This window comes from Argentina silus (assembly GCF_951799395.1).
Source record: "Argentina silus genome assembly, chromosome: X".
NCBI classification, from domain to species: domain Eukaryota; kingdom Metazoa; phylum Chordata; class Actinopteri; order Argentiniformes; family Argentinidae; genus Argentina; species Argentina silus.
Window position 1 is genome coordinate 42,887,833 of NC_139653.1, and position 15,139 is coordinate 42,902,971.

Consider the following 15,139-nt stretch of genomic DNA (forward strand, 5'->3'; position numbering starts at 1 on the left):
TGCTGTTGTTACAATATTGTAATAATTCCGTTGATAATGTCTCCATCGTTTAACAGTATCACAATGTTACCTCGGCACGACACCGAACTACGAATATCTCGCGCCTTGTGTTGGGGTGTAGCAACAGTAAAGCCCGTGCCTGAAGGGTGAGAATGAATATAATGCATGGAATCAAAGATTCCATCCTCCATCATGTTGAATGGAAATTGTGTGGTTAGCTGTGGAGTAAAACAATTGTACATTCTAAAATTCTAAACACTCATCAGAACATTAAAAAAAAAGGCTTGATGAGAAAAAAACAAAAACCTCGGATTAAAATCGAGCATTTAGCCTACTGTTATGGGCCACAGCACCACCTGTCTGTATAATCCCAGCCGCTCCACACGACACAGACGATCCACAACCACAGTTTCCGTCTCTCAGATTTCTCTGAACGAATTACGAGGAAATGACATGGGCCGGGCTACAATCTTGTTGTGAGGCTGGGATTGTGACATGTAATTCAACAATAAATGCAGGTATCTCAGGTGCGTTATCATGGTGTTTGTTCTTTGGCATTCATATCCAACTGTTAACCTCTCTGGAACGCCTATCCGACGGTTTAGGATAAATAAATAAGGCTTCCTCCGGGTTCTCCCGGATTGACGCTGGTCGCTCCGATCATTGGCCTGGCTGACGGTGAATCATCATAAGAGAACAGGGATGCTGCGCCCGTGAACAGTACCAGCGCAGTTACCAGAAAGCTGTTGTCATCTCTTTACAATGGAGGAAACACTACGGAAACTACAGAAGGATGCGTCTGGGAATAAACACAAAGCGATCCGGGATGCGTGTGTGTTCGCCTGTGGTAAGTATGACTACAGTGGCAGCGGAGGCAGTGGCTACACCTGTCACAAATGTTGCCAAATAGAAATGAAAACATGACAATGGCAAACATAATTAAAGCAGTTGTCATTGTCTGAAAGCCGGTGTCTATTTGAATAGCCGTTTAATGATCTGACAATATAGACTGTTCATCTATTTGCTTGTATGCCTGCTGTCCCGGAAATAATATAGTTATTATTTAGAGAACCTTTGTGTGTCGGCAAGCTTTGTGTCCCAAGTCAGTGGGACGAGTAAAAGGCCTTGTAGATTGACTTGATCACGCAATCGAAACAAGTTATGCAGATAAGATTCCTAGCCTAGTGATACCAAGAGCCACACTGAGAAACGTATGCTAACGCCTCAGAAGGAATTAATTCACGTACTACAGTAGATGACACGAGTTCAATAAAGCTGTGTAGTATACTGTAGTAGCCTACAGCATTGCACGTTTGATATTGCTCTGGGGAGAACATTACCTGTCAGTCATTCATTGCCACAGTGCAAGGTTGTGACAGACAGTTGTTAAGTATAGACTGGCCTTGCCTGTATTATTAGAGAAGTGTGCTTCGCCCTGGACATTGCCCTGTGTACAGAACAGCATTCATCTCTCATCAGCATGCTGCTGTACCAGCTGTCCTAAGTCCTATTGTGATGTTTCACCCCACTGTGGCACCTGCTCGTAGCGAGGCTCCTGTCTCCTCTTTTAGTGTGACTCACTTTGGTTTCGAACCTGGGTCCTGCGTGCTTCAAGCCTGTGCTAGTCTGCTGAGCTAAAGCCTCCAGGTCTCAGGAAAGGTTGCAAATCATACAATGGTGGTTCACAGAACTTCCTCTGTGACATGAGTAGTTTAAGAGTGACAGGATAGCACAAGGCGTGGAGTCAGCAGGTGGTGTCCCTGCTGGCTTTGCATATCAATAGGATGGCAGGTAGGAACAGTATGCTGATGAGAGATTAATGGTATGCTGTTCACAGGGCAATGGCGAAGGAGCACTTATCTTGTCTCTTAATACAGGCAAGGCAAGCCTATTCTCTCTCATGTGGCAAGACAGGCAGTCTACCCTCCACCACAAACCTGTTCATTAATAATTCATGATGATGCCATTTTTGTTATGAATATTTTCATTGGATTATAAAAAAAAGAAATAAAAAAAAAGAAGAAAGTTAATGAATTAATGGTTTTCATGAAAGCCTATAAGGAGATATCTGTCATTGTTTGTGTTAGTCTGTGCAACAACAAAGCATAAGTACAGACTGGGAAGCCTGTGTACATTTCAGTCCAACGGGCTAGGACTTTCCTCGACCACAATCAATGTCTTCAATGTGTATGATGTTACAGAGACCCTCCAGGTTCAAAATGGATCTGCCAAGATTTCGCCATCAAAGCTTAGGTAAGTTAGTGACCAGGCATCTGTGTGTGTGTGTGTGTGTGTGTGTGTGTGTGTGTGTGTGTGTCTATGTACAGTAGAGAAGTGTTTGTACTGTATGTTAGGGTTAGGTTGCTATTACATTAGCCTACATATACACTCATTGGGCACTTTATTAGGAACACCTGTACACCTTCTCTTGGTGGAGGTGGTGTAATGGTGTGGAGAATGTTTTCTTGGCACGCTTTGGGCCCGTTAATACCAATCAATCATCGCTTGAATGCCACAGCCTATTTGAGCATCCCTTCATGGCCACAATTTACCCATCTTCTAATGGCTACTTCCAGCATAATAATGCATCATGTCACAAAGCAAAAGTCGTCTCAAACTGGTTTCATCAACATGACAATGAGTTCAGTGTTCTTTAGTGGCCTTCCAAGTCACCCAAAGAACACCTTTGGGATGTAGTAGAATGGAAGATTCAGAGCTTGAAAGTGCACCTGAAAAATCTGCAGGAATTGCCTGATGGAATCATGTCATCCTGGACAAGAATCTCAAAGGAATGTTTCCAACATTTTGTGGAATCAATGCTACAAAGAATTGAGGCTGTTTTGAGAGCAAAGGGAGGCCCTACCCAGCATTAGTATAGTGTTCCTAATAAAGTGCTCAGTGAGTGTAGGTCATGATGAAGTGATTAAAGCCAAAAATAGAAATGTGATCACAAAGCTGTCAATCAAGATGTCCTCATTAAAAGATTGATGTGTGTGAAACATGGATGTCCTCTTCATTATGTAGTGTCATTGTTGTGCAGTTTCACTAATGCAGTCACGCTTTCCTCTGCCCTTCCACTCTCTTACCCACACACACACACACACACACACACACACACACACACACGCATGCACGTACATACGCAAGCACTTAAGCATGCACGCACACACACACACACACACACACACACACACCTGCTGTGGGGGCAATTAGGCAGTGTCAAGAACATGATGTACTGGACAAAAAACTGTGGGCTAATTAAATCATTCTGTCTGTATCTACTATTGAGAGGTTTTGCCAACAAACCAAGATTCGTTTTTACACATTTGCTCTATTGTGATGTATAGTGTGATGTTCAAGTATAGTTGTGTAACTCCTCCAAACTGTCTGGCTCAGGACAGACACTTTTCACACTTCACACCATTTCTGCCTGCTCAGCAACCGCATACTTTAGATAGAACCTGTCCTCTCCTCTCCTTTCCTCTCCTCCCCTCCCCTCCCCTCCCCTCCCATCTGCTCTCCTTTCCTCTCCTCTCCTCTCCTCTCCTCTCCTCTCCTCTCCTCTCCTCTCCTCTCCTCTCCTCTCCTCTCCTCACTTCTCCTCTCCTCTCCTCTCCTCTCCTCTCCTCTCCTCTCCTCTCGTCTCTGTGACCTGGTTTAGCCTTAGGCACCAACATGACTCAGTGAATGTGCAGTCAGTGATCAGTTCAGGCTCAGTGACCAGTACTAAGACAATGGTTATATCATTCATATATTGTACTATAGTGTACTCCTTGCCATTGGATATGTACGTTGACATAGTGGAGTCATGACAGGTCAGGAGAAGACCACAGTAGAGACCATCTCCATAACTCCATGATGCTGTGGCCCTTCCAGCACCATAAGCTATAGTGCTCAGCCTTCTCATATAGTGCATGACATAGGCACTGTAGATGACTGCTTATAATGTATTTTAGTACGCACAGAAGATTTACCACTATTTACTGAGTTTGTGGTTTATCCCCCTATGTCAATAAATCAAAAGGTTGTGATGATTATACATATGGTACAGTATGTGATAGCTTGCTGAGCTAAGGCCTTGGCAATTATCTTTTAGTCTTCAGGTCTCAGACAAGGTTTTTCATCATAGAAGCTTTTCAAATTGAGAATCTGTCTTCTATTAAATGGGAAGGTGTAAAAATTATTTCCTTTTATACAGTATTTGGCAAAGTGATTTTTTATTTATGTATTTATTAGTGATACTGAGGAATTGTGGGTGTTGATAATGAGAGAGTATGTTTGCCTTTTATTAAATGGGAAGTTGTAAAGATGATTTACTGTTATACAGTACTTGTAAAGTGATGTCTTCATTAGTGGTGATGAGGCAGTGTTGAGATTGAGTCGTGATGATTAATACTGTAAGAACGTCTCCATATTTTCTGCTTATTAAGCTGAATGTGTCTCGTAGTTGAAATCCTTGCCACCTTGGAGCCATCATGATATCCAATTAGAGATTATTACACAGACTGTACAACAGTCCTGCTGTTTTGGTTCCACAGGAAGTCTCTCTTCCTTCCTGTTACTTCCTCAAAAGGAAAATCTTTCCCTCTCATTTAAATCAGCCATGTAATTGAGCATCCGTTTGAATAAGAGACAGCGACAATGTGTGAGCACACACACACACACACACACACACACACACACACACACACACACACACACACACACATTATTTAAAATGCCATTAGTTAACCGTGATTATGTTTGTGGATTTGTGGCTGTGAATCCAGACTGATCTATATGAGTTGTTTGGAGGACTCCAGATGTAGAGCACAGTAATTTATATCTCTTTAAAGGAAGACTCTGCGGTATGAGGCAGCCACAAAATAGTGGGAGACTACCAGCAGAGATAGTTAGCGTACATCAAGACAATTCACAGCAGTATTTGTCACATGGCTATCACGTTGCACTGCCGTGCTTGTGCGCAGACGGACTTTCTAGGCAGTGAAACGTCTTGCTTGGATGAATCTGGAACTCTAAAGTCACCCAACTCCCTGTGGTGACGTCATATCGCAGAGTCTGCGATAGAACAGATTCAAAATGACCTATGTTGACACAGTACTACTTGGCATATGTAGGAGCCTGCAGGCTTGTATTCGGGGCTCAGTTTAAAAACTGTTATAACCAGTGTTATAAGCAGTCATCTACAGTGTCATGCACTCTGAGAAAGTTTAGGCTACTACCATGGCTTGCTGGTGCTGGAGGGCCAGGCCACACCATCAGGCTATGACAAACATCTTCCTCTCCAGATAGGCCTTCCTGTAGTTTTCTTTGTTAATAGAGTATTGTTATTTTTGTCTGTTTATTTTTTTAAGTGCACTCAGTTTTATATGCTTTGAGATTGTACAAATGAAACCCTAACCCTTTACAAATAAAATATATATATATAAAATATAATATTAATGTTATTATTATTGTCATTATTATTATTATTATATTGTTGACCTACTCTACAGTACATGTGTCTTAGTCATATTCTATGATTGTGTGTTTGCAGAGAGAGATGTCTCCTTCCTCTGCAGATGGCTCTGGAGTCTAAGAGCACCAAGCTAGCTCAGACCGCCCTCACTGGAATGCAGGTAAGGACAGTCCAACAGTCCTCCTCCTCCTCCTTCCTCTCCTCCTCCCCCTTCTCTATCTCCTCCCTCACTGGCATGCAGGTAAAGACAGTCCAACAGTCCTCCTCCTCTCCTCCTCCCCCTCCTCTATCTCCTCCCTCACTGGAATGCAGGTAAAGACAGTCCAACAGTCCTCTTCCTCTCCTCCTCCCCCTCCTCTATCTCCTCCCTCACTGGGATGCAGGTAAGAACAGTCCAATAGTCATCCTCTGAGTCTCCTCTCTCAGACCACTCCTACTCTTCTTTCCTCCTCCTCTTCCTCCTCCTTCCCATCCTCTTCCCCCTCCCTCATTAAGATACAGGTAAGGACAGTCCAGTAGTCATCCTCTGCCACAGTCAACCTTTTATGTCTCCTTTCTCTCATACTACAACCCTTCAGAGATTCTTGATCTATATCAGCCTGGATTTTGACACTCATCACGTCATCTTTATCTGATGTGTATTGTATCTTTTTCTCAACCTGTACTTCTCTTTTCTCCCTCTCTACACTTTGTTCTTCCTCACCCTCTACCCTGTCTGTCTTCCTCTCTCGCTCTCTCTCTCTTTCTCTCTCTCCCCCTGACCCCCCCCCTCTCCCTGCCCTCTTCCCCCCCCCCCTCTCTCTCTGTAACTCTCTATATCTATTTCATCCCCCCCCCTCACCTGTAGAAGATCCTGTGTGAGGACAGGTTCCTGAGTTCAGCAGCCGAGCCATTGGAAAGGCAGCTGTTGAGTCAGATGTTGGCTGCGGTGAGGGTGACCCCCTCCCTCCACGAAGACCTGCAGGTCGAGGTCATGAAGGTGAGTCTGGGCCACAAGTCCACTGAGCTAAAGTCTGGGCAATTAGCCTTGGCAATTAGCTCCACTCTTCAGGTCTCAGGTGAGGTTATTCATCATGGAAGCTGTTCAAATTGAGAGTCTGTTTCCCTTCTATTAAATAGTAAGGTGTAAAGACACGAGGGATATCATGTATAAACCTTGCAGTCAGGATACTCAGGTAGTAAACCAACCCCAGGACCAGCCCCTGCCTAAGGTACTAAACTAACCCCAGGACAAGTCCCTGGCTCAGGTAGTAAACCAACCTCAAGACCAGCCCCTGCTTCAGATTGTAAACTAACCCCAAGACCAGCCCCTGGCTTGATGCCAGTTAGCTGTACTCATGGCTTCTCAACATGTTTGTTAATTAATGTTGTTAGTGAACAGGTAGTATGCTTCTGTATGCCCCACAATATTCCTCTCCCTGCATGGCATCTGGCACAGCGCCAGCTTAGATTGGCCCGTCCAATAAACCATGTCACCCAGCAAGACTCCATTAAACTCAACACACTTGATTTGGGTCATTATTTCACTACTGCGAACACCTGGCAAATCTGGCTCATGTTGTACAAAACGTAAGAACAGAACTGTAAGGTGATCCTCACTGTCTATCATGGGTTCCTGTCAGGTCTAGTGTGTGTGTCTAGTATGGGACAGAGAGCCACTTTGCCTGTGATCTCTTTATTATGTATCATGACTATGACATGCCTCTGAGTCACTGCCTTGCCTTTCTCCCCGTGAGGTTCAGTGGGTGTATTTCAGATCTCTGCCTCCTTTCCATTCTAATCTATTCTATTTCATTATATATTATATTAGATTATACACTGTCCTATTCTTTTCCTATGCTGTTCTATTCTTTTCCTATGCTGTTCTATTCTTTTCCTATGCTGTTCTATTCTTTTCCTTTGCTGTTCTATTCTTTTCCTTTGCTGTTATTTTCTTTTCCTTTGCTGTTCTATTCTTCCTGTAAGGCTCAGTGGGTGTGTTTCAGATCTCTGTTTAGTCTCCTATTTTATTCTATTCTATTTTATTCTATTCTATTTTATTCTATTCTATTTTATTCTATTCTCCAGAGGTTCACTGGCTGACTCAGTGCCTCTGCCTTGTCCCCCTCAGGTCCTTCTCTGCATCACCTACTCCTCTACCTTCGAGATCAACGGAGACTCCATCCTGAGGATAGCAGAGGTACAGGACAGCCTGACAGGCATGTGTGTGTGTGTGTGTGTGTGTGTGTGTGTCTGTGTGTGTGTGTGTGTGTGTGTGTGTGTGTCTGTGTGTGTGTGTGTGTCTGTGTGTGTCTGTGTGTCTGTGTCTGTGTGTCTGTGTGTCTGTGTGTGTGTGTGTGTGTGTGTGTGTGTGTGTGTGTGTGTGTGTGTGTGTGTGTGTGTGTGTGTGTGTGTGTATGGGTGTGAGAATGCGTGTGAGCGTGCGTGTGCATGTGTGTTAGCTAGTGAAGGATGGCTCCAAGCTGTCTAATTAAGGCTGACTCTTTGACATTATATTTCCTCAGTAGAACGACCTCCCCGCTAAAGCTACTGCTAGTAGCCACGTAGACATAACTGCTACCGCTAACAGCTACATATGTATATCTGCCAGAGCTAGCAATGTGCAGAGAGAGGGGGGCTGTGTTGCACACAGAACTATCAGTGTTGTCTCTAGGCATCTAATGGCCTTAGTCATGGTAATATAATGTATTATTCATGTATGTAGATGGACAATCTGTCACTACTCTCTGTCATCAGTGTGTAGAGTGGCACTGGCTCTCTCCACATTGATCAGTACCAGGGTTCTCCTCCCTGCACATGTGCCAGGCTTTGAAGGGCCACTTACAGTAGGTGTTTTTCCTAAGCCATATATTACCTAAATTCTGCTTATTCATCAACAGTCAACATAAAACTCACAGACAGCCTGCCACACCCACTGCCACTACCAGTCACCTCTCTAGCCCTGTTGGGACCCCGTGTCTGGATGTGCTGAGCATTCTGGCACAAAATGGCTGCTGTGGCATCACCCATATGAGTTCTACACTTTTATGGTGGGTGAAGGGAGTCCCCCGCATACAATGTATAGTGAAGCACTTTGAGCCCCTGGAAAAACCCTATAAATTATATCCACTGATATCTCTCTCCATACACTGTCTACGAGGTCTAGATAGTGCATTTGTGAGCCTCTGTGGGTTTGGGTACCTGTGTTTCTGTGTTACTCAGCTCCCCTCTTAGTTACCCATTAAAAGTCTATAAAACCATGATGTGTGCGCGTGCGAGTGTGCGTGCGGGGGGAAGGTCCGCCCGGCTGTAACTCTGCATCAGGACTATAGAGAAACTGTCAACATCGGCTCATAAATAACTATGGCCTAATACAAGGCTGGATCTAATGCCTGCTCCATCGATCTGGCAGAACAGAAGGTGTAAAAAAAAAAAAAAACCTGAGTGTTTACATTTTCATGACGATTATGGAGTTTTAGTGTCTCCCTTTGCATCAGAAGCATTATACAGTGCCTCAGTCAAAGAAGTTATCACATTAGTTATCGTGAGTAATTGCTACAAGTGACTTAGCAGATGACTGTGTATGTGAAAGATATCGTCATGACCCCAACAAAATCGTGACCATAACATGTGTACTGTAGACACTCATTACTCACACATCCTCCCCCTCATCAGAGAACCGTGACTAACCCCTCTCTGACCTTTACAAACAGACAATGAAAAGGTGTTCTCTCCTCCTCCTCCTCCGGCTTCAGTCTGGTCACCATGGGAACCTCTCAGTCAGGGTCTCTGACGTCATATCTGAAGTCCCTTTTCCACAACGTAGGTTAGCGAAGCAGGGCACAGTCACTTTCCACTGCGTAAGCTGGGACATGGGACCTTACTGACTTATATGGCAGGTTAACCTAAGACAGGAGCAGGTTACTATAACATGCTTGTCTGCGACATGATTAATAGGTACACTACCCCTGAAGTGACCACCACTGTATGACCATTCCTCAATATACAGTACCTCAGTTCTATTTGCGATACCTTCAGAGTTTGTATTAAATGAATTTGAATGAATTTGACAAGAGAAGTGTTATCTCACTGGATAACCTTTAGTTTTCAGATAACTCTGTAGCATTAAGATCCTCTTTATGTGTGTTTATGTGTTTGTGTGCGTCTTGTTTTTACGCTAACAATCTCTGCTGGTAGTCTCCCACTATTTTGTGGCTGCATCATACCGCAGAGTCTTCCTTTAAAGAGATATAAATTACTGTGCTCTACATCTAGAGACCTCAAAACAACTCATATAGATCGGTCTGGATTCACAGCCACAAATCCACAAACATAATCACGGTTAATTAATGCCATTTTAAATTGTGTGTGTGTGTGTGTGTCTCATTCTCCAGGTGTGTATAGAGACCTTCATGTCCAGCTGTCACCAGCGCAGCATAAATACAGCTGTGAGAGCGACACTCAGCCAGATCTTGGGTGACCTCACACTGCAGCTCCGACACAGACAGGAGGTCAGACATAGCTCCTTCTGTTCAGCTCTGTTCTGTTCATATTGCTGTAGAGGATAGGCAATGGAAAGTGTGTGTGGGATGGCGGGAGGGCTAGATGTAGTAATATTTGCATTCTCTCAATCCTTTAATGTTATGATTGATAGATCTGTAAACTAGTAAAGTGTTAACAATGAATTAAATAGTAGTTGTCATAAATGTGTGTGTGTGTGTGTGCGTTTGTGTGTGCGTGCGCATCTGCGTTCGTGCAATACGGCATGTGTGTGTGTGTTTGTCTACAGGGAGTGGACGGAGAGGAGCTGTCAGTGCCCGTACTACAACGCAGAGGTACAGTACTTTATAGCCTTCTGTTTTACACTAGGCTTTATGAAACATTCACAGTGCAACACAAAAGCTACTTTATTACCCTGAGACATTCACTTCCACACAGCATAGCATCGCAGAAGTGAAACCTTCACTGTAAAACCTTCACAGTGCAGCGCAGGAGTGAAACCTTCACTGTAAAACCTTCACAGTGCAGCGCAGGAGTGAAACCTTCACTGTAAAACCTTCACAGGTAGTCTTCCGTTCAGTGGTGCTTTATAGGCACTACTGTCCTTGGCTTGCCTGGACTGGTAAACCTCCCTGGGGGCTGTTATGTCTGTTTATGAGGCTATGAGTTCTGGGAGTTATATACTACACATCCCATCTAGTAGGACAAGGTGAGGCACACCTCTATGCTGCTGCAGACTAGAAGGACAGACATACAGTTTGTGTGTCAAAATGAAAAGAGGATCAGCTCTCTTTATGCAGTTGTGTTCAACCAATAGAGGCACATCAATTTCATAAAAACCAATAAGCAGAAGTTTACCAAAGCCACTTACAGTGAAGTGAGTGCATGTATCTTTGGTATAGATTTTTCTTTTTTTTATTAAACCTTTATTTACCCAGCATGTCCCACTGAGACCAAGGTCTCTTTTTCAGGGGAGCCCTGCTTACAACATGAACATGAACAATCAAAAGTAGATTTAAAATTACAATCAATTACAGCAACAATTTAGCAATATAATCAGCCCACATACTCTAAACCCACAACCTTAATGTTGCTAGTGCCGTGCTCCACCAACTGAGCCACACAGGACCGTCATCCATCATCCACTCACTGTGTGTTTAGAGTCATTATAGTGACGAGTGGGTGATTCATCTGATCTTGTGGCTTATGTCAGGAAAACCTCTCACATTTTGCAAACACCCTTGACAACACCTCTCTTTCGCACTCTAGTTGCATATTTATGATGTGCAATCGTTGTGTGATTGCACTAAGGGTGAAGACTCACAGATTTTTGGCCTGTGTTTGTAGATATGTCCCCCACCACCCAGTCTCTGTGTGAAGACGTGGTGACCGTGCTGACAGTGTTCTGTGAGAAGTTGGAGGGAGTCGACAAGTAAGAACTATTCTTTATATGCTGCTTACCTCATCCCCAGGCTATTGCGCACAGCGCATATAAGCCTGGAATAACAACGACTCAAACCTGGCCTTAGTGGGAGTGAATTTACTGAGTAGAGTATTTGTTATTATTTGATTTCAGCGAATCACACAGATGCAAGGCATAGCTCTGAATTAGAAACGTGTGGTCTGCAACCACTGGGGGGGAAGTGCTATGGGAGATGATTGATGCGAAGTAAAGCCAATGGCTATGCCGCGTCTGTTTTCGACAGACTTTCTATTGGTACAATGAAGGCCAAGTTTGTCGGGTTGGTCCACCAGACCTTTTGCGTATTTGGGCGGAAGTGTAGTGGGAACGTGATGAATACAGTGTTGACAATAGTAAGTGAGTGCAATATTATACCACTTTTCTAGACACCTAAATCGCTCACATTGTATGATGGGGAAAACTCACCTCATCACTCCCAATAGCCGTACTGTTTGTTATTCTTTCACCCAAAGTACCCCCAGTCACATCTCATCTACTAGCTGTTCTAACAGTCCACTCTACAAAGCCCCATTATGTTTTTACAGCAATGTTATAGTATGTCAGGAGAGTCCTTGCATAGGTTTTATACTATAGAGGAGAGCTGACTGGGAAGTGAGTTCTCTCCACTTGATATTTCTCCAGTGAGAACATCTCACATATCTCTGTGCTTGATTTCTGTGTTCAATCTAGAGTCTAGGTGGTTTCTATGTTTCCTGCTTCCCCCTACTGTACTGTATCTATATGTTTGATGTCTACTCTATATAGACTGATTCTGTGTTCTCATAAACTGTATGTTTTGATGTTGTTTCTAGTGAGAACCAGTTGCTCCAGCTTCTCTATCTAGAGTGCATCCTCTCCATGCTCAGCAGCTGCCCTCCCACAATGCACCTGTACAGAGGCTTCACTGACCTTGTCTGGTAAGAGCACTTATCCTGTTTAATAATAATAATAATCAACTTATTTTGTCTAATGCTTTTCCCAGTACTCAAAGAAGATACGCCTTTAGTTTAGGCCTTGATAGGGACATTCCTGTCTAATTCAACACTGGAATTGACCCAAACTCTGATTCTGTCTATAGTCTAAATCAAACATGTAAAAAGTCCTCCAGCTCTCATCTCGTCCTCCCTCTCTCTCTCTCTCTCTCCCTCTCTCTCTCTCTCTCTCTCCCTCTCCCCCCCCCCCTTCCATCCCCCCCCCCTTCCATCCCCCTCTCCCAGGAAGCAGTTGTGTCCATCATTAGTAGTGATCATGGGGAACCCAGCTAACGACAAGACCATCACCTCAGCCCACGGACACGGGGGGTCCCAAGAGTTGGACCCTTCCCTGGGAGGGGTGTCAGACCAGGGCAGGGGTTCTGGTTGCTCCTCCAGCACCCCTGCCATGATCGGGCCAGTGGTACGGACCATCTGTTACGTGGCAGCAGAGCTGGTGCGCCTGGTGGGGTGTGTGGAGAGCATGAAGCCTGTCCTACAGTCACTGTACCACCGTATCCTGCTGTACCCACCACCACAGCATAGGGTGGAGGCTATCAAGATCATGAAGGAGGTAGGGATGTTAAGGGGTTGCCACTGGCTCACTCCAGTGGAGGCTGATGGAGGTAGAAATCCAAGGACAGGCTCGTTGTAATGCATGAAATGGAATGAGGAATGGTATCATACACATGTGTTTGATGATAATTCCCTATTCCATTCCATGCATTATAATGAGCCCATCCTCCAATTTTTACCTCCACCAGCCTCCCCTGGCTCACTCATGCTTCCTCACTCATGTCCCATCACTACTGCATAAAGGGTTTTCAAACCAAGTCTTAGGGCCTTCCCAGCTTGCATGTTTCCGTTCTATAGCGGTTGATGATTGATAGATTAGTTGATTAAATGTGCTAGTGTGTGTAGGCTAAGGAAGCTGGCCAGGACTGGAATTTAAAACCACACTTTTAATGTTATTGATTAATATAGAAATGAAAAAGAGTGAGATGCTCAATCTGATATTGAAATTTGTTGTCTATGTTGTTGTAGATTCGAGGCAATCCCGAGCAGTCCCGTCTGTTTGACCTGTGTGTCACTGCCCTGTGTTAACTATCTAACTCTCCCCAGCTCTTGTTAACTACCTGTGTATGTTGGTTCTGTCTGTGTTGTGTAGATTCTCGGCAGTCCCCAGCGCCTGTTTGACCTGGCGGGTCCCTGTGTTACTGAACCTGAGAACAGAAAGCGCTCCTTCTCCAAGAGGAAGTCCCACCTCGACCTGCTCAAACTGTGGGGACCAACAGTCTCTTTTTATTGTGTGCAATGTGATGCTTTTATGAGGTGACGCCAACAACACATTTTCACTCTCTATTCTATTCTATTCCTCAGGGTGATGGATGGCATGACGGAGGCGTGTGTGAAGGGGGGCATCGAAGCGTGTTATGCATCCGTCTCCTGTGCATGCGCTCTCCTCGGAGCCCTGGACGAGCTGAGCCATGGTCGTGGCCTGCAGTCCGATCAGGCCCGCATGCTGCTGCGCCGATTGGACGAGCTGACGGAGGGGGCGGAGTCCACGCGGGAGTCCATGGAGATCAACGAGGCGGACTTCCGCTGGCAGCGTCGCGTCTTGTCGTCAGAGCATGCTCCCTGGGAGCCCGCCACTGCTGCTACCGAGCGCAGCCCCGACATCAGCATCAGCGTCACCACAGAGACGGGCCAGACCTCTCTGGAGGGGGTACTGGGTCAGACCACCCCTGAGGAATGCGGGGAGGAGCCTCGCGTCTCCCCACCACCTGACACCCCGGCTGACCCGCCTGACCCACCAGCAGGCACCAGAGAACCAGGGGCGGAGCCTGGAGGACCGCCGGATGTGGTCCAAAGAAGCCATGCCCTTGTCTACCCTGACATTACCAACTTCCTGTCTGTGGAGTCCCGGGGGCGCCCACATGGGTCGCGGTACAGTGAGAGCAACTTCAGCGTGGAGGAGCAGGACCTGTCGCGTACGGAGTTCGACAGCTGTGACCAGTACTCCATGGCTGCGGAGAAGGACTCTGGGCGCTCGGACGTGTCTGACATGGGCTCCGATAACTGTTCACTAGCTGACGAGGACCAGACGCCACGCGACTGCCCCGGCCACCGCTCCCTCCGCAACGCCGCCCTGTCACTCAAGCTGCTCCGGAACCAGGAAGCAGACCAGCAGAGTGCCAGGCTGTTCGTCCAATCACTGGCGGGGTTGCTTCCCCGTCTGCTGGGCATGAGCAACACTACAGACGTGGATGTTACCCTGCAGAACTTCTCGTCTAGCTTCTGCTCCGGTCTACAGGCTGGTAAGAGAGGGGAGGGGAGAGACAGGGAGGGAGAGAGGGAGAAGGAGAGAGAGAGAGAGAGAGAGAGAGAGAGAGGGAGAGAGAGAGAGAGAGAGAGAGAGAGAGGGGGAGAGGGAGAGAGAGAGAGAGAGAGAGAGAGAGAGAGAGAGAGAGGGAGAGAGAGAGAGAGAGAGAGGGGGAGAGGGAGAGAGAGAGAGAGAGAGAGAGGGAGAGGAGCACCACAGATGTTACCCTGTAGAACTTCTCCTCCATCTTCTGTTAGTAATAGAGAGGCGGGGGGGGGGGGGGGTTAGGGGGGTTGTGGAAGAGATGAGGGAGGGGGAGAGAGAAAGAGAAAGTATATTCTCCAGTAAATATAAAAGTACATTTCTATGACTCTATAAGATTAATGAGACAACACACCATCAGAGACAAGACAACAAATGATCACAATCCTGGCCAAGAGTTCCTG

The 15,139-nt window shown here is 45.7% G+C and overlaps 1 protein-coding gene across 1 annotated transcript in view; it reads left to right on the forward strand.

The window, feature by feature from the left end:
* The first annotated feature begins 488 nt into the window (after nt 1-488).
* Nucleotides 489-15,139, forward strand: part of arfgef3 (ARFGEF family member 3) — a 44,071-nt gene continuing 29,420 nt past the window's right edge. Inside the window, exons 1-12 of the mRNA XM_083694739.1 lie at nt 489-847; nt 2,202-2,253; nt 5,537-5,618; nt 6,306-6,437; nt 7,569-7,637; nt 9,832-9,948; nt 10,227-10,272; nt 11,285-11,369; nt 12,212-12,316; nt 12,617-12,944; nt 13,539-13,651; nt 13,751-14,688. Coding sequence (XP_083550865.1) covers nt 763-847; nt 2,202-2,253; nt 5,537-5,618; nt 6,306-6,437; nt 7,569-7,637; nt 9,832-9,948; nt 10,227-10,272; nt 11,285-11,369; nt 12,212-12,316; nt 12,617-12,944; nt 13,539-13,651; nt 13,751-14,688 — 2,152 coding nt within the window. The 5' untranslated portion in view covers nt 489-762. The remainder of the gene's footprint in view (nt 848-2,201; nt 2,254-5,536; nt 5,619-6,305; nt 6,438-7,568; nt 7,638-9,831; nt 9,949-10,226; nt 10,273-11,284; nt 11,370-12,211; nt 12,317-12,616; nt 12,945-13,538; nt 13,652-13,750; nt 14,689-15,139) is intronic.